This window comes from Xyrauchen texanus, chromosome 42 (genome assembly GCF_025860055.1).
Source record: "Xyrauchen texanus isolate HMW12.3.18 chromosome 42, RBS_HiC_50CHRs, whole genome shotgun sequence".
Classification (NCBI taxonomy): Eukaryota; Metazoa; Chordata; class Actinopteri; order Cypriniformes; family Catostomidae; genus Xyrauchen; species Xyrauchen texanus.
The window spans coordinates 32,874,761-32,902,262 of NC_068317.1; the positions used below are offsets into that span (position 1 = coordinate 32,874,761).

Genomic DNA, 27,502 nt, shown 5'->3' on the forward strand with positions numbered 1-27,502 from the left:
ATTCCTTGGATGTGGTAGCCATTTGTCAGGCTCTCTCTCTGGAATCGAACCCTGATTCCCCGTTACCCGTGGTCACCGTGGCGGGAGCCTAAAATACCATCAGAAGTTGATCGGGGCAGATATTCAAGTGCATGTATGTTTAAATGAGAGTGAAACTGATTGTGTCATGAACATGCACAGGTCAAATGTCAGTAATTGCTGTTTTTGCTCAAAGAAAATGATTTATTTATTTATTTATTTGCTGCATTGTGGCATTATTTACATGACAATTAAAAACATTTACCCCCAAATTATCATATAAATAAATAAAATGTAATCCCATTAATATAATGTGAAAATAAACATTATATTAAAATGTATATATATATATATATATATATATATATATATATATATATATATATATATATATATATATATATATATATATAAAGGTAGGATTTGTTGTATGGCTTTATTTAAATGCTGATAAATGCTTCAAAAAAATAAAAATAAATAAATAAATAAATAATAATAATAATAATAATAATAATAATAATAATAATAATAATAATAATAACAACTTCCAGGGTAATTACATAAAAAAAATATATATATATATACATGTATTTTTTGTCTTGCATTACGGTAATGAAAATTATTATTTTTGTAATTTATAAATTAAATAAAAAATGTTTTTCTTGCATTTTCTTGCAAAATATTGTGATAATAATGTCACATTGCACATTTTTTTGTATCTTAACAGTACAAAAATAGACTTTCTTAAAGCATTATGTTACTTATTTTTATTTATTTAATTTCATTTTTTAGGGACATGTGACACTTGAAATATTTAAATTTTATATCATTTGACTGAAGTAATTCAAAAATGTTTCAGAGGCTCTCAATGCCACTAAATCAATCCAGCATATGTGAGGTAAGTAATTCTGCATGTGTAACACTTCTAGAAAACACACATAATGTGTTCACTATGAAGATCATCTAATGTAAAGAAAGAATTCTCGCTGTCAGGATGTCAATGACACGCTTTGAGCGTCGACTGTTTCCATCTGCCGTTTGTGTTCAGTGCAACACAGAGACGATCAGACAATTTATTGCCTTGATACTCGAATTAAAAAGACAATCCAAAACACACGTTTACAGGAATGAATTATTTGTAGACGTACATATAAAGAACTGTGAAAATTAAAGATCAGGCAGATTTCAATTTTGTTCAGTTTATACATAATGTTTATACAAATGCAAACATTTATTACCACAAAATGTACAAAATATATTTGCCATGAGAGAGAATCATTATCATCTGATTGGACGTTTAAATGTAAAAAAATAAATAAAAATAATAATAAAATAAAAAAGATGATGCTGGGTTGATTGCATAATTGAAATGTTTAAATGCCAAAAAATAAAATAAAATAAATGGAAAAAAAGACCTTAAAAAAAACAATAACCGTACCAACTTTCTTCTAAGCTTCAATTTAATTGGATCATCTCTACATACAGTATGTCTCCAGCAGGGTTGGAAGTAACGTGTTATAAGTAACGCATGTTATGTAATCAGATTACCTTTTTCGAGTAATGAGTAAAGTAACATGGCATTTATATATCTGAGTTACTTTTTAAATAAGTAACGCATTGCTTTTGTGCACATCTACGGTCCCTGTATTGTGATAAATCAGGAGTCAAAGTGTGCAAACTTCAGGGAGGGGCGTAGTGCATTATGGGTATTGCAGTTCTAGAGAGTGGGAGGCTTGATAACTAGAGATGTTCAATGAAGTTGTAAGTATGATGGGCAGGGCTGGACTGGGAAGAGAAATCTGCCTGGGATTTTACATAGCAACTGGCCCAAATGTAATTGGGGGGGTGGGGGTTTTGTTGAGCCAAAAGTTGTTGGGGTTGGGGTGGGTGTGGGGGGTTGGCCCGCTTGGTTCTCCCAATGGTCAGTCCACTCTTGATCGGCCCCAAATTGCGTCGGCCCACCCGGAAAATGCCCGGTATGACAGATTACCAGTCCAGCCCTGATGATAGGTATTGCAGTTCTAGAGAGTATGAGCCATACTTACCTGTGGTGGGCAGCGCATAACAAGTGTTCCTTTAGCCCACCCTGAGATTTATGTTTTAAAAAGTGCTAAATATTGCTGGTAAAGAATGTAAAACACATATTTCCGTGGTATAATATAGCACAGGCATAAGCCCGGAGAAGTCTTCCCGTGGCCACGGCATGAGTATACAGTTACATACAACCTGGAATGATCGCTGAATCGCTTTGTCTTAAAGCTGCCCGTAACTACTTCTCTAGGATCAGTAAACGTGATTCGGCAAAGAGATTATAAGACTAGTCTCCCACTGGCAACAACATGATATAAAGAGTGAAATACTCGCTCAATTCGCCGACTTACGCAGCCGAGCTGCTCTGTGTTAGAGCTCCCGTAACTAGGAGAATGGGATGAAACTGACTCTGGATCAGCGTCTGCGGGCAACGTACTACATAGATAGAGTACATAGAGAAAAAGTTTTAATTTCTAAAAATATTCAACATTTTTGTTCTATAACAGACAAGCTTTTGTGACGTTTTGGTAGCATTAAAAACAATTCCATTTAAGTTGTATCAACACGCGCGTTTGCATTAGGCTGTCCGCAGTATGCACTGTGGATCAACCCAAAACAAGCGTGCACTGAGATGACTTAAGTGAAGTCAACTTAAAGAGTGACTTAAGAGACAACTTATTCATTGAACATGTACGGTTAGCATTCCCCACTGAATTTTATCCTGACTTCTGTAAAACATCTTAAGTTGACTGGCACTGTAGATGGGCACAGCGCATGATGGCATATATAATGCATGTTAAAGTGTTGGACTTTGCTGCTTTAGGAAAGAAAGTGGTTATGCTTCATTATTCATGTTGGCTGCCATTGCAATGGAAAAACAAATCATGCATATTCATGTTATTGATTCTTTATTATAAGTATGACGTGAAGACCTACTTTCTAAATATCTGTTTGTTTACTATGTTAGTTTGACATGAGTGTTGCGCAGTAGTCTCTTGTATGCAATGCATGGCTTATTTGCGTAGCATAGCAGAAGAGAGAGTAGTGGTGAGAAAAAACGAATGCTAAAATAATGCAAAAGTAACGTAGCGCTTTACTTTTCTTAAAATATTACTTTCTAATTAATTAAGTTACTTTTTAAAGGAGTAACACAATATTCTAACAAGTTACTTTTAAAAGTAACTGTAGAGTGGAGGGGGCGGGGCCAAGCTGGAATGACGCACGCCGGGTCCTCAATCAGCCAGATGGGGCGCGACGGATAAAGGCGGCCGGTGATGACAGTTTGAGAGAGAGAGTGAATTACGGGCAGCTGCCCTGTATGTGTTTGTGTAATTTATTTAATTAAAAATAATTTATATTGTTAAGCCGGTTCTCACCTCCTCCTTGCCCTTTAACCCCCTTACAGTAACGTTACCCAACACTCGGCTCTGACATCGCGATTTGTGCGAGCCTTCTTCCTTGCAACAAATACAATCCATCACGAGCAAATTTAAGGTTCATCTCGGCTGCCACTAGTTTTTACACTTGAATGCGAATGTTAGAAACAGAAAAAAGGCACCAAACTGGCACCATTTTTCAATACAAAAGAAAATAATTATTGTTTTAATCAACTAAAATGGACTTTTAAAGTGCATGTACACACACTGACTGGGCTGTGTGAACGCCCCTTCAATAATTGACCAATCAGACTTCTCAGAATAAAGTTCACATCTGCCAATGGTGAAAAGCAGGTGTCCACAGCAGGTGCACAGGTGGCAAACACAGGGCATTGTGTGGGTCGGCAGGTGTTTCCCGCTCACAGTCTTCAGGCTACAACAGATGCTGCTCTGTCACGCCACATCAGAACCAGCGCAAAATCATCCACAGCACACAGTGAGTCATCACGCAAGATATCCGCCAGCGGTCTGTCTTTACTCACACACATCCCCCGTTATGACAGGTGCGACTCAAGTCTGAAAAGAGCAGAGACACCGTTGTCCGCTGATGAGTCGTGACAGTCTGACATTGGTTTATACACAATCACTAATACATCGAGCAATAGTAATAATGACGTCAGTTGTTTCAGTTTCTGCCTCAGATTAGCAGAGCGAGCGGTCGTGATGTAATCTGTGTCCCAGTGTTTGATGAGGTCAGAATTGTCTTTGACATGTCTATCTGGTGGACAGCTGATGGGCTCGAGGACATTTGACCTGAGGACTGAAATCTGTCTCGACTTCCTGTGACTGACTCATGCGTCAATCATTGCATCACACGCTCACTTTGACGGGTGTCTTCAGTATTGAAGTACTTTTTAACTCTAAATCATCGCTTCCGGTCAGCAGTATCAGAACTAAACTCATGAACCTCATCGGCTCTGACCTCAAACGGCCTGACTTTTGTTTCTTCTACAGTGTCCATCAATGAACAGCCATCAGAGCTTCATTTACAGCAGCAGAACGACTCTAAATCACGTCCCCCATGTGAAGACCCTCCACAGGGACATCAGCGCTTTATTTTTAGAAACCCCAGTGACTAAAAAAAACTCCCCAAATCTCATTGCCCAAGCATGAACCAAAACCATGTCACAACGCATTACACGAATCCAAAAACTATGCAAACTTGACCTTATTTATTACAAAATTCATTGCAGCTAAACAAATCTGAGTGGTATTTGTCAAGACTGTAGAAGGAAAAGTGAGTGGTGGCGTAGTGGGCTAAAGCACATAACTGGTAATCAGAGGGTTGCTGGTTTGATCCCCACAGCCACCATCATTGTGTCCTTGAGTAAGACACTTAACTCCAGGTTGCTCCGGGGGGATTGTCCCTGTAATAAGTGCTCTGCCAAATGCATAAATGTAAATGTAAAGAGGTTCAATTTCACAAGAACTGTTTTGAAATGCCAGAGAAATATAGGGCAATCGATTGACCACTAACCCACATTTCAATCACGGGCAGTCCAAATTAAAATTAACCTGGTGTCTCAATAAATGTTTAAATAAAGGCTTTCATTTAAAGGCTGGATTCATGATTAAATGTAGGACTTGGAATGCCCATTTTACTTTGTCCAACTCTAATAAATTAGCTGTTTTGTCTTTGTGTAATTTCTGTCTTTAAATAAACAAATTAAGCTCTTCAGTCTTCATGCTTATTCTAATGTGGAACAGGAGAAAAATGTCTTATGCCAACACAAATACTGCACAAACAAAAGAGCCGTTTGTCTGTCGCCAGTGAAGGGACAGTTGTCAAACTCATTCAAATCAACAACAAGAGGCACATGATTGTAATAACATGTCAGTATTGCGGGGGTCTGGGTATCTCAGCGAGTATTGACGTTGACTATCACCGCTGGAGTCATGAGTTTGAATCCAGGGTGTGCTGAGTGACTACAGTCAGGTCTTCTAAGCAACCAAATTGGCCCGGTTGCTAGGGAGGGTAGAGTCACATGGGGTAACCTCCTCGTGGTCGCTATAATGTGGTGCTTGCTCTCTGTGGGGCGCGTGGTGAATTGTGACATGCTATGTCTCCGCGGTAACGTGCTAAACAAGTCACGTGATAAGACGTGGAGGCAACTGAGATTCGTCCTCCGCCACCCGGATTGAGGCGAGTCACTACGCCACCATGAGGACTTAGAGCATATTGGGAATTGGGCATGCCAACCTACTAATAGGTGTTAGAAAAAACGAATAAATTCGGGGTACAATTAACAATTGTTATTTTACCATTGATAGGCTATACTTCAATTATTCAGTTTAACACTCTCTACATCAGGGGTCGGTTTTAATTGAGGGGTCTAAACGGGCGCAGCATGGGCTGGAGAGGAGGAGGTTGTGGAGCTGAGTGCACTGGCCACTGACGGGTACCAGCGGTGTCAAGATCAGCCTCTGTGGAGGAGGCTTTTGAAGGACACTACTGGGCAGTTGGAGGCAGTCGCCCTCCAACCACAATGGAGGGTGGAGGAGCGACGCTCACAATAATGAGCGGAGCGTCAGATGGCTAAAGCACAGCAAGTTGGCACAGTAGCGGGCACAGGTGCTCCATCAACAAGTCGTCTCAATGTTTCATTTATCATTCCACTGAATTGACTTGGTAATTGTTGCAATCAACCTCTCGTGGGACCCCTGTTCCTTTCAGTGTTTTTATGATTTTTGGACATGCTAATCAGCATAACAGTGACTTTAAACACAGCACAACTATTGACAACAAAACAACAACACTAATTAAACTAAGACTTCTATTAAGTCTGAATATAAAACATGTGTGCATGTTTTTTTGTTGTTGTTGTTTTTTTTACACTTTTTGTAGCCCCAATGAATTGCCAGAGCATACATACTTATTCAAGTGCAAAGGCTTATGGGTATTTCACCATTATAACCCACAATGCATTGCTATACTCTTATTTTACTGTGTACAGGTTGTTGTTGTTTTTTTTTTCTTCATAAAAAATACACTGTTCAATCCTGGCAAAACTGTACATTTAATATGTACATTGCTTCAAAGTTAGATTTTTAAATTTTTTATTTGACTTCTCATTAGACAGGCAAAGTGAAGGCTGACGTGAGGTCTTGGTCAGAAACTAACATTTTCATGGGGGGTTTTAAAATATACGTTTCAATATGTCACTATAGCTTTCGCCAAGATGATATCATGATTTTAAATGTTCATTTTCCCGTAATGCCTTTCGTAGAACTGCTTTTTACCGTAAAACTAGTTAGTTAACAGTGAGCCTTGATCTCCCATAATGCAACATTTTTAACAGCAAACTGCTGTATTCAGGGTTGGACTGGGAAGAGAAATCGGCCCGGGATTTTACATATCAACTGGCCTAAGAGTTGTTGAGCGGGGGGGTGTTCGCTGTCCTTTTCTGCAAATCACGTGCCGTTTTTTGGTCCATTCTGCATAACGCGACGGCTCATTTTAGCTTTTCGCGGGCCATTCGGCCCGTTTTGCGGCCGCCCCACTGGACCCCTCGGTTCTCCCAATGGCCAGTCCACCCCTGATATGCCCCAAAGTGCGTCGGCCCACCGGGGAAATGCCCGTTATGCCAGATTACCAGTACAGCACTGGCTGTATTTAAGAATCACAGTAGATTGGTGTAGGAATTTTACAGCAAAATAATATGTTGTCAAGTTTTCAGAAAAACCTAATACAATTTTTTAATGTTTATGCTTATAACAAAAACAAAAAAATAAATTGCCAGATAAAGATTATTTGTCTTAACCCAATGGCATTAATAAAAAATATATAAAAAAAAATATATATAGATATGTTTAGATATGTTTAATGGAAAATAAGACAAAACTCATTAGTATGAATATGTATTTTCTATTAATTTATTCTATTATTTTAATGCATTGTTACTTTGATTTCTTTGGTGAAATATGACTTGATTTCTTGAGATTGACACTTCAATGTTTGCCTGGGAAATTGCTCTAAAAGAACGTTGTTTTGAAGGGAAAAACACCTGTTTCAGGGTCATAACATGTGTCTGGTAGCACTTTAGCAATCCAAAAATGGACAGCAATTCATGGCTCATAATTACACGTGTAAGTGGCTAGTTATGGACTTGTTTGGCATTATAAAGTGTTTATTAAGCATTTATTGGCTGATTTCTTATTCGTTATATTTGCTTTTGTCGTAATGCATCTCTAAGCTAAGAACAAAACATATCAATAGCTAGTATGAGGCAAAATGCATCCTTTATAATACTTCTCAATACTCTACATGACATTTAAAAGAAATGATCAAACAGGTGAGACGGCTCACCTGCAGAACTGATTTACCATGTGACATGTTTCTTTGTAGTGTGAATGAGTCTCATTTAAAACAAAAGAATAGAGCGTAATTCAACCACAGACCCCCAACGCCAACATCACCCCCCGATGCCACAGAGGCATTCTGTAAATGTCAGCGTGTGCCAGTTCCTTTCTGAGGGTCTGTTGAGGGTTTTAAGGCATTCGTTTAGGACAGGGAGAGTTTTCAGGCTGGCTGTCTGATGGATTCTGTAATCTCGTATGAGAGCTGCTTACACATCTGCTCGTGAGACACTTTAATGCACAACGTTGCAACGGATCCACAAGACACATTCAAAGAAGGAGAACTATAAACACATCTACGAAAATCAAAACGATTAGAAGATACAAGACAATGGATTTTCTTTGGAATATCTCAGTAACGTAGGTTTGACTCTGTTCCTCCTCGCTTTGACATTGGACGAATTTGAATGTAACACACGAGACATACGGACTACTTTCACGATACTTTGATGCAGCTTATACCGAATTTTCATTTGTGTCTGTATGACAGACTGCAGCCAGACGGACGAGCATTCAACAGCTCCAAACATATTCTAGATAACCTCAGAGTGCAGAACAGGACTTCAGAGGCCTTAAGAGGGGTCATTTACACTATTATTTGGGCCGTGTGGGATGCATTTGTGGCTCTTTGATCTCGGGGATAGTCCTGCAGCGGCTGCCTGGAGAAGAAGTGTGTGTGTGTGTGTGTGTGTGTGTGTGTTTCGATTTCATGCTCTCCGTTTTAACCCTGAACACATGGACCACGCAACTGACCAGCTCAAACTGCATCCAACATCCTGTGACGCATCTGAATGGACCTCCAACACTATTAATGATTGATTACTGTATACGTGACCCGGACAGATATCAAAAACATTTCAGAGGGATTCTGACGGTCACTCTCATCATGACAAGGCGAATGATCATTTCGGGTCAACATATGACTATGAAACAAAAATCACCAGTTTTTTCCTGGTGATGGACACACAGAATCGGTCCATAATAAATGATCCAAAAGATTTTGTCTGCTTCAGAATATTAGTTCTGAATTATTCAAGGGTTGAAATATTCCCAACATATCCTTTCGGAGAACACAGAACTTGGAAGCGACAACTAAACTGATTTGAGCTATTCAAGCATGTGAAACAATACAGATGTTGCCAGTCCCGAATGGCCTTTTTACTGACACGGTTGCCATGGTAACTGTGCGCTTGTTGCTCTGAACCGATAAGTGGCACTATAACCATCATTTTTATGCAGCGTAGTAGTGCGCACATCAGTTACAAGAGACAATACAGGACAGAACATTCTGCTTTTCACTTGATTTTATTGCATTTGATAGTAACTCACTTTAAAATTAAAAAAAGACCCAAACAGGGGACATGGGTATCTCAGCGAGTATTGATGTCGTGAGTTTGAATCCAGGGCGTGCTGAGTGACTCCAGCCAGGTCTCCTTAGCAACCAAATTGGCCCGGTTGCTAGGGAGGGAAGAGTCACATGGGGTAACCTCCTCATGGTCGCTATAATGTGGTTCTCGCTCTCGGTGGGGCATGTGGTGAGTTATGCGTGGATGCCTCGACACGTGATATGTCTGCATGGTAACGCACTCAACAAGTCACGTGATAAGATGCATGGATTGATGGTCTCAGATGCAGAGGCAACTGAGATTCGTCCTCCGACACCCGGATTGAGGTGAGTCACTACGCCACCACGAGGACCAAATTGGGGAGGAAAAGAGGAGAAAAATGTATCATAAAATAAAAAAAGGCCCAAACGTATCATAAAAGTAGTCTATGCGGCACTTTATATTACTTCTTATGATAAAATAAATACAAATAATAAAAACGGAAATTGCCGTCTAGATGATTGATAATCTGTATTTTGCATGAGAATTTAAAGGGACAGTTGACTCAAAAATTTACATTTTGTCACAGTTGCCATTTTTGAAAGTCTATTGACTTTAAAGATTAAATAAGTCCCAAAATTATAATAAAAGCAGTTTGTGTGACTTTTGTTTCATTTTTTAAGTCTTCTGAAGACATACAAAATGTAAGTAATTTTCAGGACACTTTTCTTCATTAATACACTCAAAAAATATTTAAAAGATTTACATATAAACATATTATTAATTTGATTAATAATAATAATTCATATTAATATTAATAGTGGGTAATATTTAATCAAATAAAACCTTAATATTTCTTAATATTAATATTATATCTTAATATATATATATATATATATATATTCACTGTCCGTTCTGCATATCGCGGCGGTTCATTTTAGCTTATCTCGGCCCATATGGCCCGTTTCAAGGCTGACCCACCAGCTCGCTCTGTTCTCCCGATGGCCAGTCTGACCCTGATTGGCCCCAAAGTGCGTCGGTCCACCGGGAAAATGCCCGGTATGCCAGATTACCAGTCCAGTTTGTCCATTGCGTCTTCATTGGCTCTGATGTCGGGAGTTCATGAAGACTCTTATGTTCACTTTTACAGCAACAACAGAACGCTTATGAGACATTATTCCTCTCACTGTATCTGCTCCAGAACTGTGTAGATCACTCAGGGGCGGAGCTATGATAATAGGGTGGAGTCCGTCACCAGTCGTGGGCGTGGCCTGTTCTAACGTGATGTCACTTTAGAGCAGAAATGAAAACTGTTCATTTTGACACTGTTTTTGATGAATAGAAATATAAGAAACAGGAGTGGGGGCACTTTTAACATTATAGGGTGGTTGTGTACACACACTGCCGAGTCACATTTATGTACAAACACCATGTAAAAGTGAATTTGGTATTATAGGTCCCTTTTAAAGATTAAAACAAGAATTATGAACTGTATGCGATTGGGAAGGATTGGAGTGATATGAGATGATTTCTTGTTATGTGTGAGAGCACGTGCAGCAGAGTTTTACATTTGTAAGCGGTGAAGTGATTTTGTGGGTAAACCTGCAAATAAAGAGTTACAATAATCTAAACGAGAAGTTATGAAAGCAAGAATTTTTAAGGTTAAGTGCAGAACGTAGGCGGTCAATATTGCGGAGGTGAAAGAAACAGGATTTCACATGTTGGCTGATAACACAGTGTAGGGTCAAATAACACTGCCAGGTTTCGTATAATGGGTGAAGGAGTAACCAGGACTAGATAAAGGTATAACATCTAACAGCCTAACATCGCCTTTGGAGTCCCACGGAAGAACGACCGTCCTACAGGTGAGTGAGTTATGACAGAAGATTAGTTTTTCGGGTTAACGATTCCTTTAAGAAATGAAAACTAAAGTAAGCTGAACTGCGGGGGGAAACGTATCGCATCAACTTTCAATCCCACAATCCTCTATTCCCCCCCCTCCACAAGCTCATCTCATCCAGGGCTTTTCCCTGCATTCCCATAAAGTGCCATGAAGAATTAAGTCACTTCTCCAGCAGTTTACAGCTCCATTCGGCTCCTTTAGTCTTCACAAGAAACTAAGAAGATTCACTCATCTTTAAGGCAAAATCAGGTGCCAATCAAAGTCTTACCAGCTGCTCTGGGATCAGTGTGTATTCAGTAACCATTACATCTACTGTAACATTCATTTCAAACAAACTGACCCGAGATCTGATAAAGACTCAAGTCAAGTCATAAATGAAAATAAAAGTCATCTGTGGCATTTATCCCTGCTCAGAATGGACATCCAGTGGATTTATCATTTACGACTGTGTGAATTTCTTCGGTCATTTGATTGTGTTATTAAATCATGATGATTTCCACTAAAACATTTAATAAATGGACCACACATGCAGAACCTCAACTAGTTGTTAATCTGATTAAATGGCTGAAATTAAGATATTTTGTAAGCAAACTGTGCTGACCTCATGATAAACAGAAGCGATACTTTCCCTTGTGTCGATCGCAATAGATTCGTCAATGGATAGTAAACATTTTTTGTTTAAGGTTGACCTTCCTTCATGAAGACACTTGTTCATGTTGCACAAATTTTGTCAGCAAAAGACAAATTCTGTAGCACTCGACACAAACACTACAGATTCAACCCCTCACCTCTGTGCCCTCGCTGGTCAGGCGAGGGGTGTTGGTGCCATCCCAGCGGGCGCAGCTGGCAGTGCCAGCCTCACAGAGCATCATGGAAGTAGAGCACTGGAGTAGCTCGTTCAACAGCTTGAGCACCAGCGGTACGACCATGATCTTCAGTACCGCATCGGGCCGCTGCCGTTATGCCCTCCTGCCACGAATGGCCCTAGGAACACCGCTGGGGCAAGACAGTACCTCTAGTACCACGCCAACTTCACGTGCCTGAAAGAACCACTTGCGGACATCACCCCATGCCAAGCGCACCTCCTTCTGCTACACCGACCGTTTCTAACTGCTCTGAGAAGAGTTATTCCTCCCCGTGGGAAGCTCAGATTATCTCCATCAAGGGTTTTACTTTGTCCGTCTTCAGTCAGCAACTACAAATCTGCTTCTTTGTGAGATTTCACAAGCTGTAGTGATCCGAGTGCTTCACAAACATGCAGAGATGCTAAGCTGCACTGGAGCGCACACAGAAGATGCCCACAGCAGTCGCTTCGCATTAGATGCTGCGAGCAGAAGCTCTGCTTGAATCCTACTTCTGTCAAAGCAAGCGAGAGAGAGAGAGAGAGAGAGAGAGAGAGAGAGAGAGAGAGAGAGACATGTTCGGTCCTGCGGAACGAGACACACTCGGTTGAGGATAATCGGAGAGGAAGGGAGGGTGCGAGCGAATGCACACGAGAAGAAGAGTAAAACAGAACGAAAGGGGAAGATAGAGGAAAGATGAACAAGAAACAAACTAAAGTGAGACAAAATGGGTGAAATGAAACCAAAGAAGAAAATTATTTCAGATGAATTTAGATATCACACACTCATTTCTTTTTTGAAAAGCGTGTATACTTGGGTTTTTAGATACAAGTAGCCTAAATACTCGTCAAGTTAGCATGTCTCAACTTCTTGAAGAACTTGATGAAGAAGCTGTTTTGTATCAGGGTTCAGACACCTGGAATATGCTTCCCATCAATAGAAGGCAAAGCAAAAGTACATACAAAACAAACATGTAAAGATAAGCTTACACATGCATAGGTTTATTATGCATAGGTACTTTCATTATTGTTGTTACTTTTGTTTTAATGCTTAATATTTGATATTATTTCTTTAACTCTGTTCCATGTTTCATGTGCATTTTAATATCATTCTGAAAGTAATGTGGGAAAAGTATTTTTGGTGATTTGGCTACAGTCATTAAATATGTTGTTATTTTTTATTATTGTGTATTTTTATGTGGACCCCAAGAAGCTAACGGGGATCAGGGCTGGGCGATATTCAAGAAATAATGTTCACGATATTTTTATAAAAAATATTGCGACATCCGACTACATCATCTACCCCCCTTGCCCCCACTGCCAATGGTGTGTGTACTATTTATTCATTTTGATTTCAAAATTACATTCATTTATTGAAACATTAAAAACTTGATCCAGAGATACTTCTAAATTCTAATTCCACTCACATTTATTGTCACGTGTCACTCTGAGACATCTTGCAGGTCGCCCACCACAGTGGCTGATAGATGAGCAAAATTACCTGCCACTGCTAATGAAATAGACAACCCGCATTTGGCAGGTTGTGGGTCTCATGTGCTAATTTTAAACCCTGGGCTACTATTTAATATTTTTGGTGACTTCCCAGCTCCATGGTTTTGTAATTTCACGATATTGTTGAACATCTTCTGTCAATGAGCATCAATATCGGCATCGGGATATTTGTCAAATATAGTTGCATTACATCGTCCCATCGCCAAGCCCTGATGGGGATCTGAATTATGAATAAAGAATCTAAATGCAAACAAAACATCTAAAAATAGAGCTACTGGGAAATATATGTATATTTTTCAGTTGGTCGCGTGCGCTCTGCTGAACCGCTCATGTCCCAAGTGAATGCCCCACTCAACCACTCATGGCCCAACCGAACACTCCACTCAACCGTTCATGCCACAACCGATTGCACCGCTCAACCACTCATCATGGCCCAACCGAATGCTCTGCTCAAACGCCCACAGCCCAAGCAAACTCTACATTCAACCAATCATGGCACAACCGAATGCACCGCTCAACTGCTCACAGCCCAAGCGAACACTCCGCTCAACCGCTCACGGCCCAAGCGAACGCTCCGCTCAACCGCTCACGGCCCAAGCGAACGCTCCGCTCAACCACTCACGGCCCAAGCGCACGCTACGCTCAACCACTCACGGCCCAAGCGAACGCTCCGCTCAACCACTCACGGCCCAAGCGCACGCTCCGCTCAACCACTCACGGCCCAAGCGAACACTTCACTCAACCGCTCATGGCCCAAGCGAACGCTCCGCTCAACCACTCACGGATTAGTGAACGCTCCGCTCAACCACTCACGGCCCATGCAAACACTCCGCTCAACCACTCACGGCCCAAGCGAACGCTCAGCTCAACCACTCACGGATTAGTGAACGCTCCGCTCAACCACTCACGGCCCAAGCGAACACTCCGTTCAACCACTCACGGCCCAAGCAAACACTCCGCTCAACCACTCACGGATTAGTGAACACTCCGCTCAACCACTCACGGCCCAAGCAAACGCTCCGTTCAACCACTCACGGCCCAAGCGAACACTCCGCTCAACCACTCACGGCCCAAGCGAACACTTCTCTAAACCGCTTATGGCCCAAGCGAACGCTCGCTCAACCACTCACGGCCCAAGCGAACACTCCGCTCAACCGCTCATGGCCCAAGCGAACGCTCGCTCAACCACTCACGGCCCAAGCGAACACTCCGCTCAACCGCTCACGGCCCAAGCAAACGCTCGCTCAACCACTCACGGCCCAAGCGAACGCTCGCTCAACCACTCACGGCCCAAGCGAACACTCCGCTCAACCACTCACGGCCCAAGCCGTAAAATAAAATCAGCAAGTTCTCATCCTAATTTTGTGGTCAGCTGTACATGTGTATTAAGTTGTCCAGAAAAGAGCATTGGCACTGCCGGCATGCATGTTCAGTGTTTCAATGGGAAAACTGATTGTTCTCAGGGCAACGCTGATCATGCCACTAATTAGTGTGTTAGCAACACCTGGTTGTCCTCTAATTCACTCCCTACTTAATCCCTTTGTGTTCTCAATATCTTTGCTAGATTGTGTTTGATGTAAAGTGACTTAGCTCTCTCTCTGTCTAGTTGGTCCTGTCTCATGTATCTCTTTGGTCGGGTGACATGGGCAGTCGCCCAGGGTGGCATCTTGTGGGGGAGGGCAGCCCCCTGTCAGCAACTTTGGGGGCGTGTTGAAGCGGCTTTCGCCCAGGGCGCAAACAATCTAGAACCGCTACTGTGTTTGGTTCCCTGTCTCTGCCTGTGTGTCGGGAGAGTGTATTTCTATGCTTCAATGGAGGATTCCTACGAATCTGCTGCAGACTTCCACGGCGCACACTCGCCTACGAATCTACTGCAGACAGATTTGCCCATTGTATGGCCACGAACTTCTCTCAGCTACTGCAGCTGGTGCCGGGATCCCCAGTCTTCGCCGGCACAGTTGAAGTGAATATTTATTGTTAATAAATCCTTTGTATTGTTCCTCTGCTCTGTTCTTGGGTCTCTGTCTTGCTTTCACTGTCCTGACAAATTGTATGAAGTCTAAAGGACTGTGGTTATTTATAGAATTATATTAGTAGATACCATGTGCCCCCTTTGTTTTTCCTTGATATTTTTAAAGCAGCATAAAGAGAATCTGGACTTATACATGTGTTAAAAGCCAAACCATATTCACGTAAAAAATCCTCAAGCTTTCTGGCAATGTGAAACTTTGAACACTCAATCTCTCCACTCCCTTTCGATTTCATCTCCTTCCTCGTTCTTAGCTTTGCATGTACGTATAAGGTTTGCAACTTCACTAAAACAATATTTGAGCTCCATAACCTCAGGCCTATTGCTTATTTAGCAGATTCCCAAACCGGCATATCACGAAGCGCATTCTGGTTTGAGCGACCTGAGTGAGCGGAGTGCAATCTTAAAAAGGCGCTCTCCACTCAGGTGAAATTATCACCGCTCCGCTCACATTCTCTGATCATAACATTGCATTTGTGACAAATTTATTGGATTAACAATACATTTAAAGGCAATGACAGTCTCCACACCAGAAACAATTTTGCATTTTTGCTCTGTTTATACAAGCAGACATTGTTGTCCATTGCATCACATGGCATAAACGTTGCATTTTAAGATGAAGATGGAAATATATAGTACTGCACATCCCTACACTGAATGGACAGAATGACAAAACTGTCACCATACAGTGGAGAAATGCTCTATAAATAGCACACAACTGCAGAGTCGAGCACCAACACGACAAACTAACGCTTTTGACTAAGTTATGGCACCAGAATGCAAATTGGTGTTTGCTTTAAACAATGCGACAGCTCCCGACAGCATGGCCTTTATTGTTTGTGTGTGACTTGTGTTGATGTCTACATGTTAAGATGTGTTTGTCTCGTGCACACAGCAGCATGTGAATGCATTTGTATGTCGGTTTGTGTTAAGTGTCTTGGTACCAAACCTGAGACTACCTGTAGGAGGTGGTCTGAGTTCAGTTGCAATGGAACTGTAGCGTGATTCGTGTGAATGTGAAAGTAACTTGGACTCGGGTGCGCACTCGTTCAGGAAGTAAAGTAACCTGAACATGCGTTTTAGCTGATGACGACATCATTGGTTTGGACAACACACGAGGAAGTCCTGACACCACAATGATATACAAGTAAAATCTACACTATAAATACTGTCATCTGTCTATCTATCTATACACCTTATTAATACTATATATGAATACTATTAGATGTTATAAATATAAAATAGGTAAAATAGGAGATGACAGTTGCGAAAACTTCACCTTGGACACGAGCGTGAGTAACCGTGCAGTGTAAACAAAGGTGCATATGAATTCCTGGGAATCAGCCGTCTCTTTAAAACACCATTTGCGAGAAGCAGCAAGCCGCCTCCCCCTGGACATCTGATGAGTTACGCCATGAAGCGCACATATACGCAGTTGTCCTTCACTCTGTTGTGCATAATGGCACCAAAATAACAAAAAGAAGAACGTATGATGAGTCTCGTTGTGTTCTCCATGCGTGTTTGTGATGACGTAAGATGAACGCTACGGACCAGGGTACGACTGAATCAAGTGAGTGTGAAACCAGACCAATGGACCAGACCGCGGGGGGCATCGGGAACAATCGCATTCGGAATCGGACCGCAGCACACATGCCCAGTGTGAAAGCCCCCTTAAACTCCGAGATCTCAATATGAACTCAAACATTTCTCACATGGGTGAGGTCTCCAAACTTAAAGATGAGTGCTCATTCAAAATGTTGTTATGGTAACAAGCTATTTCGAAAGTGACTGCAATGATCGAAGAGGTGTCTTTATGTAGATTCTTTCTGATAGCATGCATGAACAATTTTATATTTGTTTAATTATATATTTATTTATTAATTGCATTGGAAAAAAATGATTGTAAAATGCGCTATACAGAGTTAAACTAACACAACTGATATCGTTAATTGTTTGATTATGTGGACTGTGTCTTAGTGTATACTGCAGTGTATATATACACTGTATTCTGCTTACTCACACACACACACACACACACACACACACACACACACACACACACACACACACACGCACACACAAATTGATAATACAAATAAATATTCCAGTATGTAATGATATTTTTCAAATTTGTAGTACTGTATACTTCACTGTTGTCACATGACCTCATTACATTGCATATGTAATTCAGCGAGTGCTATCCAGTGATCATCTCACATCTCAGAAATTGAGGCTTGTTTATTTTATTTGAGCATCTTAATCCAATTTTGTGCAATACATTTGACATTTTATTCATCTGCATGAATTGCTGAAAACAGATGCTGAAAAATGCAGTTTGTATAACATTGAGAGTTAAGATGGAAGGTGAGGATGCTCTATTTTGGGATGCAGTATGCACCGTAATGCACTCTATTGAAGTTATTTCACATTTTTGAAGAAGGGCATCTGTACAATCTATGCAAACTAAAAATTCACATGCTATACACAGTATACTGTACATGCTGCGTTCTATAGTATGTTCTTTCTCAAAGAGTAGGTAGAGTGTCATTCTATAGAAAGAAGATTATGATGGGCTCTAACTCACCTCAGTGTGTGTTTGTGTGTGCGCGTATGTGTGTGTATGTGTGTGTGCGTGCCTGTGTATGTGTGTGTGTGCGTGTGTGTGTGTATATGTGTTCTCCTCGATTCATTCTTCACTGATAGTTTTGTGACTTTTATGTTTCTCTCTTAGTAAGCAACACTCAGGAGTCGCCTGCGCTCTCTCTCTCTGTCTGTCCTGACAGCACTCATCCTCAATCGCATCTGATGTGTTTGTGTGCCGCTGGAGCTGCATTTGTGTGTGTGAGTGCCACAGGGTGTACATTATACAGCTCTTATCAGCCCTGAGTGAAACACACTGACTCATAGTGTGTGTGTGTGTGTGTGTGTGTGTGTTTACTTGTTGTATACTGCTAGAAACAACACATTTTCCAAACATTATATATATGTAATTGTGCAAATTCTGATCTTGTGGGTCCATTCTGAGCACCATATTTTAGAGGATGCCAAAGACCACCGTTATGTGACACATCCTGCCGGGACTGTAAAGCATCACTGTGATCCAGACACCTGAATCACCTCTTAAACATGCTGAAAGTGTGCTTGTCTACACAGAAAATCTTCTCCATCATTTAATGATTATTTGACAAATTACTGCTGATATGATTGGTTGAAAATGTGCATAAACATCTCTTTCAAATCAAACTCATTTTACCACCTACTTCCATTTGGCGGTAATAGCACAATCTATATTGAGCCTAATTTGCATAGAAAGGAAGTGTGTTTGCGTGGAAAGGAATGACATTTACTTAATTTAAATACTCAAGACGCAGTGCAATTTCAGTGCTGATTGCGCTTGCTAATATAAATTGCGGGTGGTTAGTGAATAAGATGCAGGTTTTTGTGCTGAAATACCATGCAGACTGTTTAGTGACTCTGCCCCTAAGTATTAAACTTTGCCACGTAATTTGTACCACATAATTTGTGCTACAGACATGAATAATTCCTCCGATTATTTGGATTGTTGAGGAGAAGAGTGATTTTCCTACTCAAAGTGATCACACATAAGATTTGTTAGTGATCACACTCAAGTTAGTAACCTAGCAACTACCCAGAAAACCCTAGCAACCACAAACGACTCAGAACACCCTAAAAAACACAAAAAACACATAGCAACCACCCAGAACACTCTATGAACCACAGAGCAACCACTCAGAACACCCTAAAAGTACAGCCACACAGAACACCATAGAAAACAACCTAGCAACAAACCAGAACATCCTAGAAACAAATGGTAACAAACCAGAACACCCTAGAAACCACCTAGCAACAAAACAGAACACCCTAGAAACCACATAGTAACAAACCAAAACACCCTAGAAACCACCTAACAACAAACCAGAACACAATAGAAACCACATAGCAACCACTCAGAACACCCTAAAAACCACAACCACCCAGAACACTGTAGAAACCACCTAACAACAGCCTAATACACTCTAGACATTACCGCTTATTACAACTATAAAACCACCTAGCAACCACACAGAACACTCTTTAAACCACAGAGCAACCACTCAGAACACCCTAAATCTACAACCACACAGAACACCGTAAAAACACCTAGCAACAACCTAGTACACTCTAGACATTACACCATAAAAAAACACCAAGCAACAAACTAGAACAAACTAGAACACCCTAGAAACCACCTAGCAACAAACCAGAACACCATATAAACCACATAACAACTGCTCAGAACACCCTAAAAACCACAACCACCAGAACACAATTGAAATCACCTAGCAACAACCTAGTACACTCTAGATTCCAAACATAACACCCTAGATAACCACCTAGCAACCACACAGAACACCTTAGCAACCACCCAGAACACCATAAAAACCACAACCACACAGAACGCCATAGAAACCACAGAGCAACCACTCAGAACACCCTAAAAACAACAACCACACAGAACACCATAAAATACACCTAGCAACATCCTAGTAGACTCTAGAATCCACACATAACACTGTAAAAACCACCTAGCATCAAACCAGAACACCATAGAAACCGCATAGCAACCACTTAGAACACCCTAAAAACCACAACCACCCAGAAAACTGTAGACACCACCTAGCAACAACCTAGATTCCACACATAACACCCTAGAAAACCACCTAGCAACTAACCAGAACACCCTGTAAACCACAGAGCAACCACTCAGAACACCTTAAAACTACAACCACACAGAACACCATAAAAACACCTAGCAACAACCTAGTTTACTCTAGAATCCACACATTACACCATTAAAAAAAAAACACCAAGCAACAAACCAGAACACCCTAGAAACCACCAAGCAACAAACCAGAACACCTTAACAACCACCCATAACACCATAAAAAACATAATAACCACCCCAAACCCCATAGAAACCACATAGCAACCATCCAGAACACTCTAGAAACCACATAGCAACCACTCAGAACACCATTAAAACCACAACAACCACACAGAACCCTATAGAAACCACATAGGAACCACTCAGAACACAATAAAAAACAAAACAACCAACCAGAACCCTATATAAACCACATAGCAACCACTCAGAGCACTCTAGAAACCACCTAGCAACCACTCAAAACACCCTAGCAGCCCAAAATACTCAAGAGCACTCTTACACCAGAGTGGTGGATTTTGCAATGGCAAATACCACTCAAATTTTCTTTAGATACACATTTTTTTTGTTGAACAGTGTTTCTTTGAGAAATGTGATTTATTAATATATATATTTTTTAATTGTATTATATAGAAATGTGTCCTGTAGTTGTGTTGAAGAGTGTTCACGAGATCTAAAGTCTTCAAATTGTCCAATTGTTCTCAGTATCTGATTTGAGCTAAAATAACATCACAGTAATACTGTAGCTCAGACCGGGTTGCCTAGCTACAGCAGTGAGCCAGTAACCTCGCTTTTCTAAATTTAAGCTCTGAAACTGAGCAGTGGACTCAGGTAAATAACCACTAACCATAGAGAGGAAAAATCTCAGATGATGATCTCTCAAGTTCCTCAATTGTAAGTGATATTTGAGATGATATTTCAAAGATGACTGTTATGTGATAAAAGTGTTATGTTCAATTTTGATTGATTATAGATACAGAATTGAGTAGTTTCTTTTAAAAATCTTAAATCACATTTATGGCTATTTGAAATATATTGAATCAACATGTTAGAAGGGATTTCATTAAATTCTGTTTTATTAAATTCAAGGGTTACACAGAGCCTTATAAATAGGGCTAGGCAATGTGACGATGTATTTGGATATTGACGATGTCTTACAAGGATCCTGATGCCGATTGCGAACAGAAGATGATCGACAATATCGGGAAATAGCAAAACCATGGATCTGGAAGTCGACAAAACTATTAAACCGTGTCCAGGGTGTGAAACTAGCAACAGTCACATGCAAAATACGACGAGGCTGAATCCAGTTTGCGAGCTCCTCATCTAAATGTATTTCATGCGCTGGAAATTTTGCTCATCTACCCGCAGGTGGGTGACTTGTAAGTGGCACATCTGATTGACACATGACAAGAAATGCTGTTAGTCACAAAGACGCGCGCTTGAAGAAACACACTTTATTATACATTTAAGAACAGACGATAGAAAAGTCGTCAATGCTCGTGTCTGATTCAAGTACCTCGGGGTCTTGTTCACGAGTGAGGGGACAATGGAGCGGGAGAGGAGCTCAGTCATCCGTGAGGAGCTCGGAGTAGAGCCGCTGCTTCTTTGCGTCGAAAGGAGTCAGTTGAGATGGTTTGGGCGTCTGGTAAGGTGGCCCCTGACCGCCTCCCCAGGGAGGTGTTTCAGGCATGTCCAGCTGGGAGGAGGCCTCGGGGAAGACCCAGGACTAGGTGGAGAGATTACATCTCCACACTGGCCTGGGAACGCCTCGGGGTCCCCCATTCAGAGCTGGTTAATGTGGCTCTGGGATAAGGAAGTTTGGGGCCCCCTGCTGGAGCAGCTGCCCCCGCGACCCGACTTCGGATAAGCGGTTGAAGATGGATGGATGGATGGTGTGTGTGTGTGTGTGTTTCAATAAATGAATTACATTTTTAAACCAAAATCAATAAAGCAAAAAATTAATGATCCTCGGCGTGGGGATTGGCGATGTAATCGGATATCAAGATATTTTTTAAAGGCAATTATCGCAAAAATATTTTTTTACATATTGCCCAGCCCTACAAATAAACACACTTTCTAGGTTGAAATACTGAGATAAATAGTGTTATTGCATTACCTACGAAAGAGGTTGCACAAACACTCTAACCCTAAAAATGAAAAGAACTGTGGTCACTTTACAGGATGGTCAGATGGTCTCTTCCTGTATAAGTGGACTGTTCTTGGCCAGAATAAGCTGCAAAGTAGACAAGATTTTATGCCGGTAGTCAAAAGTCTGGTTACATGAGACTAGATAACCACACACACACTATAGACATGAGTCAGAGACTAATTCTTCTAGTAAACTTTTTATTGAGATGCTGAAAAGTTTAGAACTCTGAGACATTATGTGGTTCTGGAAACCTAAAAGAATAACCCTATTTTTCTAACTCTATTCTCCTCAATGCCGGTTAGCTCGAGATATAAATCATCCGCAGTGGTTAGAGGTGTGAAGAAATTGCAAAGCCTGCAGCCGTCTATGAACTCCTCCAACCAGATGTGATTTACTAACTGCAAGTTTGTCCTTTTCTCTTCATAGTACAGAGTGAGATTTGTCTTTCCTTTGTGTATTATTCTAGTACATGAGGAACTTCTAAAGATCAGCCAGATTTCTCCTCTATTAACAGCTAACACAGCATATTTCACTCTTGAGCTGTTATTACAGTGATCCATGCATTATAGAGGTGCAACTAATGCAAATGTAGACAGCCTCTTGCATACACGTGTGCTTATTTTAGAGGAATGTGAATCATTAGAGCTCCTGAATGTAAACGTGAATGTGAATTAATCTTTATTCATTTATAAACAGCATACCCGTAGCACATAGCAAGACCCACATACATGTATCATATACACTATAATCATATGAGCAAAACTCAAAAAGATAAAAAAACAAAAACATTTAACACATACTGCAATGGTACATGTGATGGTATCAAATGGTAATACCATGGTACTGGATGTATTATGATATTTAAATTGTATTGCAAGGTACTAAAAAGAATACTATGATAGTACCATCATAGATGTGCAAAAACCATTTTAGTGCCATTATAATGAACTTGTTTTTTTGTGACTTTGCAGTTATGTTGGTTAAATATACTTGTTCATGGACAGACCAACCAACAAACCAGTCACAAACTAACCAGCAAACCAGCTAACCACTTACTAACCAACCAAGAAACCAACCACCAAACTAACCAGCTAAAGAACCAACCAATCACTTACTAACTAACCAAAAAACCATGCACCAAACTAACCAGCTAAAGAACCAACCAACCAATCAATTACCAACCAACCAACCAACCAACAAACTACCAACCAACCAGCCAACTAACTTGCTAACCAACCACTAACAAGCCAACCAAAAACTAACACCAACCAACCAACCAACCAATAAATAACTAGCTAACCCAATGACCAGCTAACAATTAATAAACCAACAAACCAACCAAGAAACGAACATTTGTTTTTTTGAAAAAAGTTGTTGGACCGACCGACCCAATGTATGTACGTACTTACTTACTTACTTACTAACTAACTAACTAACTAACTAACTAACTAACTAACTAACTAACTAACTAACTAACCAACACAAGCCATGAACTATCCAGCTAAACCAACCAACCAAATAACTTGCTAACCAACAGACCAACCATCAAACCCACCAGCTAACCAGCTAACCAACCAACCACCAACTAACCAGCTTAACCAACCAACCAAATAACTTGCTAACCAACAAACCAACCAGCTAACCAACCAACCAACAAACAAGCCATGAACTATCCAGTATACCAACTAACCACTTACTAATCAACCAACCAACCAACCAACCAACCAACCAACCAACAGACCAACCAAACAACAAACCCACCAGCTAACCAACCAATCAACCACCAACTAACCAGCTTAACCAACCAAATAACTTGCTAACCAACAGACCAACCAACAAACCAACCAACCAGCTAACCAACCTACCAACCAACCAACCAACCACATAACTTGCTAACCAACAGACCAACCAAATAACTTGCTAACAAACAGACCAACCAGCTAACCAACCAACTAACCAACCAACAAACAAACAAGCCATGAACTATCCAGTATACCAACTAACCACTTACTAATCAACCAACCAACCAACCAACCACCCACCAACTAAGTAGCTAAACCAACCAAATAACTTGCTAACCAACAGACCAACCAACAAACCAACCAACCAGCTAACCAACCTACCAACCAACCAACCAACCAACCACATAACTTGCTAACCAACAAACCCACCAACTAACCAGCTTAACCAACCAACCAACAACAACTAATGAACTATCATGTGCAGATTTTTTTGTTTTTGTTAGATGACTCGCTGTTCTTCCAGAATAAATATCAATAGTTATAAGAAAACATGTGTGCAAATGAAATAGAGGACAGGTTTTCTTTTATTAAATAACATTTGTATGTATTTACTTTATTTGTTTTGGTGTCATAAATAATTATGCATTGTACCGTTGAGGTCTAAATGAATAGTGCTGTTAAAGCTGATGTTAAACAAACTTCAATACATTGTCTAATTTACACGGCTGCTAAATGGTTGCTGTTTTGACTAATGCAGCAAAGTGTTGCCAAAAAATACATAAACCAATCTATAACAGCATCAGTGACATGAACAGGTCAGCATGTAACAGAAATAAATACAGCTGTGTTGCGGCCGCATGCGTGTGTGTTTGCAAGGAAACATAACCCTTCAAGTAGATCATGTTAAAGAACACATTTGGGCAAAACTTAAAGCTGAAAACAAAAATAATCTAGATTCTTATAAAATATGAGGGAAAAAAAGGACAAAATCGTTTTATCGTTGGCATATGAAGTTTCAGTTGTGTAACTCTCCGTGGCACATATCAGTAAACGCTGAACTATTATTCTAGATGCAAGAACTAGTTACATGATCCGATCATTCAAACTTCAGAAAATATAAAGTCTGTAAATCCAAAGGACAGTGGCCACATTCTCACCTGCGGTATGTCTGGGAATTATATCAGAAATGAGAATGTGCTCACAGTGCCTGTGATCTTAATTAACAGCTCAGGTTTAATTAATGGGTCGCTGTAGCGCCTAATTGCTCAGGACACTTTGGTGACACATGACGGATGAATAGTTCTCTAATTTTGTTAGTAAACACAGGAAACAGAGCGATGATGTTTAACACATGACCATGTCAACAGGGATCAGTGTCACAGTGGAGAACACGCGTGTCAGTGCTCGATTACAATAAAAACATTCATGTCAGTGAGAATTATGTTTCATTAAAGTCTGAGCTGTTCTCATGTATAATTAAATATACAACTTGAGTCGTTAAAGAGATTATTAGCATATTGTGATTACAGAAAGCCTGCGGGTTAGATGAATAATTTCATCAGAAAGACATGTCATACACTAGTTATTAATAAATCAAAGTTGATAATGGCCTTAAAACCTCTGGAATATTGCTGCGTCCCATTTGAAGTTGGACGTGGGATGTGGACCTTTTTCACATTTCTGTGTTTGGAACGAGGAAGTAAACTATAGCAGGGTAAACTTCTGTGGCGGTCCATGGGAGACCAAAACAAATATTATTTTTGCTTTCTCATTTGATCCAACAGCGGATGAAAAAATACACCAGAACACTTCAATGACTTAGTACAAGAAATTGTACAAGTTGGTTCATACAAAAATTATGTATATTGATTAAATAAATATGGAACTAGTAACCATATTTATTCACAGGGGTTTCTTTTCTTTTTTATTTCTCCCAATTTGTAACGCCCAATTCCCGCTACTTAGTAGGTCCTCGTGGTGGCGCGGTTACTCGTCTCAATCCGAGTGGTGGCGGACAAGTCTCAGTTGCCTCCGCTTCTGAGACCGTCAATCCGCGCATCTTATGACAATCCACACACAACTCACCACACACCCCATTGAGAGCGAGAACCACTAATCACCACCACGAGGAGGTTACCCCATGTGACTCTACCCTCCCTAGCAACCGGGCCAATTTGGTTGCTAAGGAGAGTCACTCAGCACGCCCTGGAATCAAACTCACGTCTCCAGGTGTGATAGTCATCGTCAATACTCACTGAGATACACAGACGCCCCAGATGTTTCCTTACTTAAAATAAAGTTTTGGATCGGTCGGTCTGTATGGGAATAAAAGTCACACCTCATTGTATAACTTATGATTTCACCATCTTGTTGAAATGATTACTACTGTGTTGGAAGAGAGAAAGATGCTAGATTTACTGTCACTTCCTCAAAAGATGTATTTGAAACACTGTAGTGCTTTTATTTTAGTTTATTTTATTGTTGACTGATTAATATAAGACAAATAATAATGTTACAACTTTTTTTTATATATATCTACATCGATAATGCACAATAGTGTCTTATAGACTAAAGGAATATTCCGGGTTCAATACAAGTTCAGCACAGTCAACAGCACTTGTTGCATAATGTCGATTACCATTTCGACTCATCGCTCATTTTCTTTGAAAAAAATCAAGGTAACAGTGAGACACTTACAATGGAAGTCAATGGGGTCGATTTTTGGAGGGTTTAAAGAAAGAAATGTGATGCTTATAATTTTATAAAAGCATATTAATTCTTCTGTTAAAACTCATGCATTATGTGAGCTGTAAAGTTGCTAAAATCATAATTTTTAGGGTTTAAGCCATTCCATCATCATGGCAACAAAGTTGTAAAATTGTCTATAACTTTCCACAAATATGGTTAGTAAGTGATTTTATGACAGTAAAATCATGTCAACACACATATTGTTTAAATCTTGTGTCCATACTTTTGAAACAGAGTGAGTATTTTAATGTTTACAGATTAAACCCCATTGACTTGCATTGTAAGTGTCTCTAGTCTCTATGAACACACAATTTGATAGACGGCGGGTCCACAGGGGGGCGCTATATCACGACAAAAATGTTTGCAAGTCATATATCAAATGAAAGCTCTCATTCTCAGGAATGAGATGTTGGGAATGAGTTTATTTTGTTGCCCTAATATCACAGTTTGAAATATTAATATTTTCTGTAATAAAATATATATATAAGTCACCAAATACATATGTCTCATTTATGCACCGATCACTGCTGCTGTATGCACCACATTTCCAAATACTTATATATATATATATATATATGCTTTTATCGTTTTATTTATCTAGTTTTCTAAAACAAAATGAGCCATTTTTTACTTGTCTGTGAGCTTGCTTGGCTGAATAATCCAATGTTATATCTTTGATGTCCAGC

The 27,502-nt window shown here is 40.2% G+C and overlaps 1 protein-coding gene across 1 annotated transcript in view; it reads right to left on the minus strand.

Annotated features, from left to right (window-relative positions):
• LOC127634928 (potassium voltage-gated channel subfamily H member 2-like) overlaps positions 1 to 27,502 on the minus strand; it is a 184,868-nt gene that overhangs the window by 23,095 nt on the left and 134,271 nt on the right. Inside the window, exon 6 of the mRNA XM_052114689.1 lies at positions 18,560 to 18,568. Coding sequence (XP_051970649.1) covers positions 18,560 to 18,568 — 9 coding nt within the window. The remainder of the gene's footprint in view (positions 1 to 18,559; positions 18,569 to 27,502) is intronic.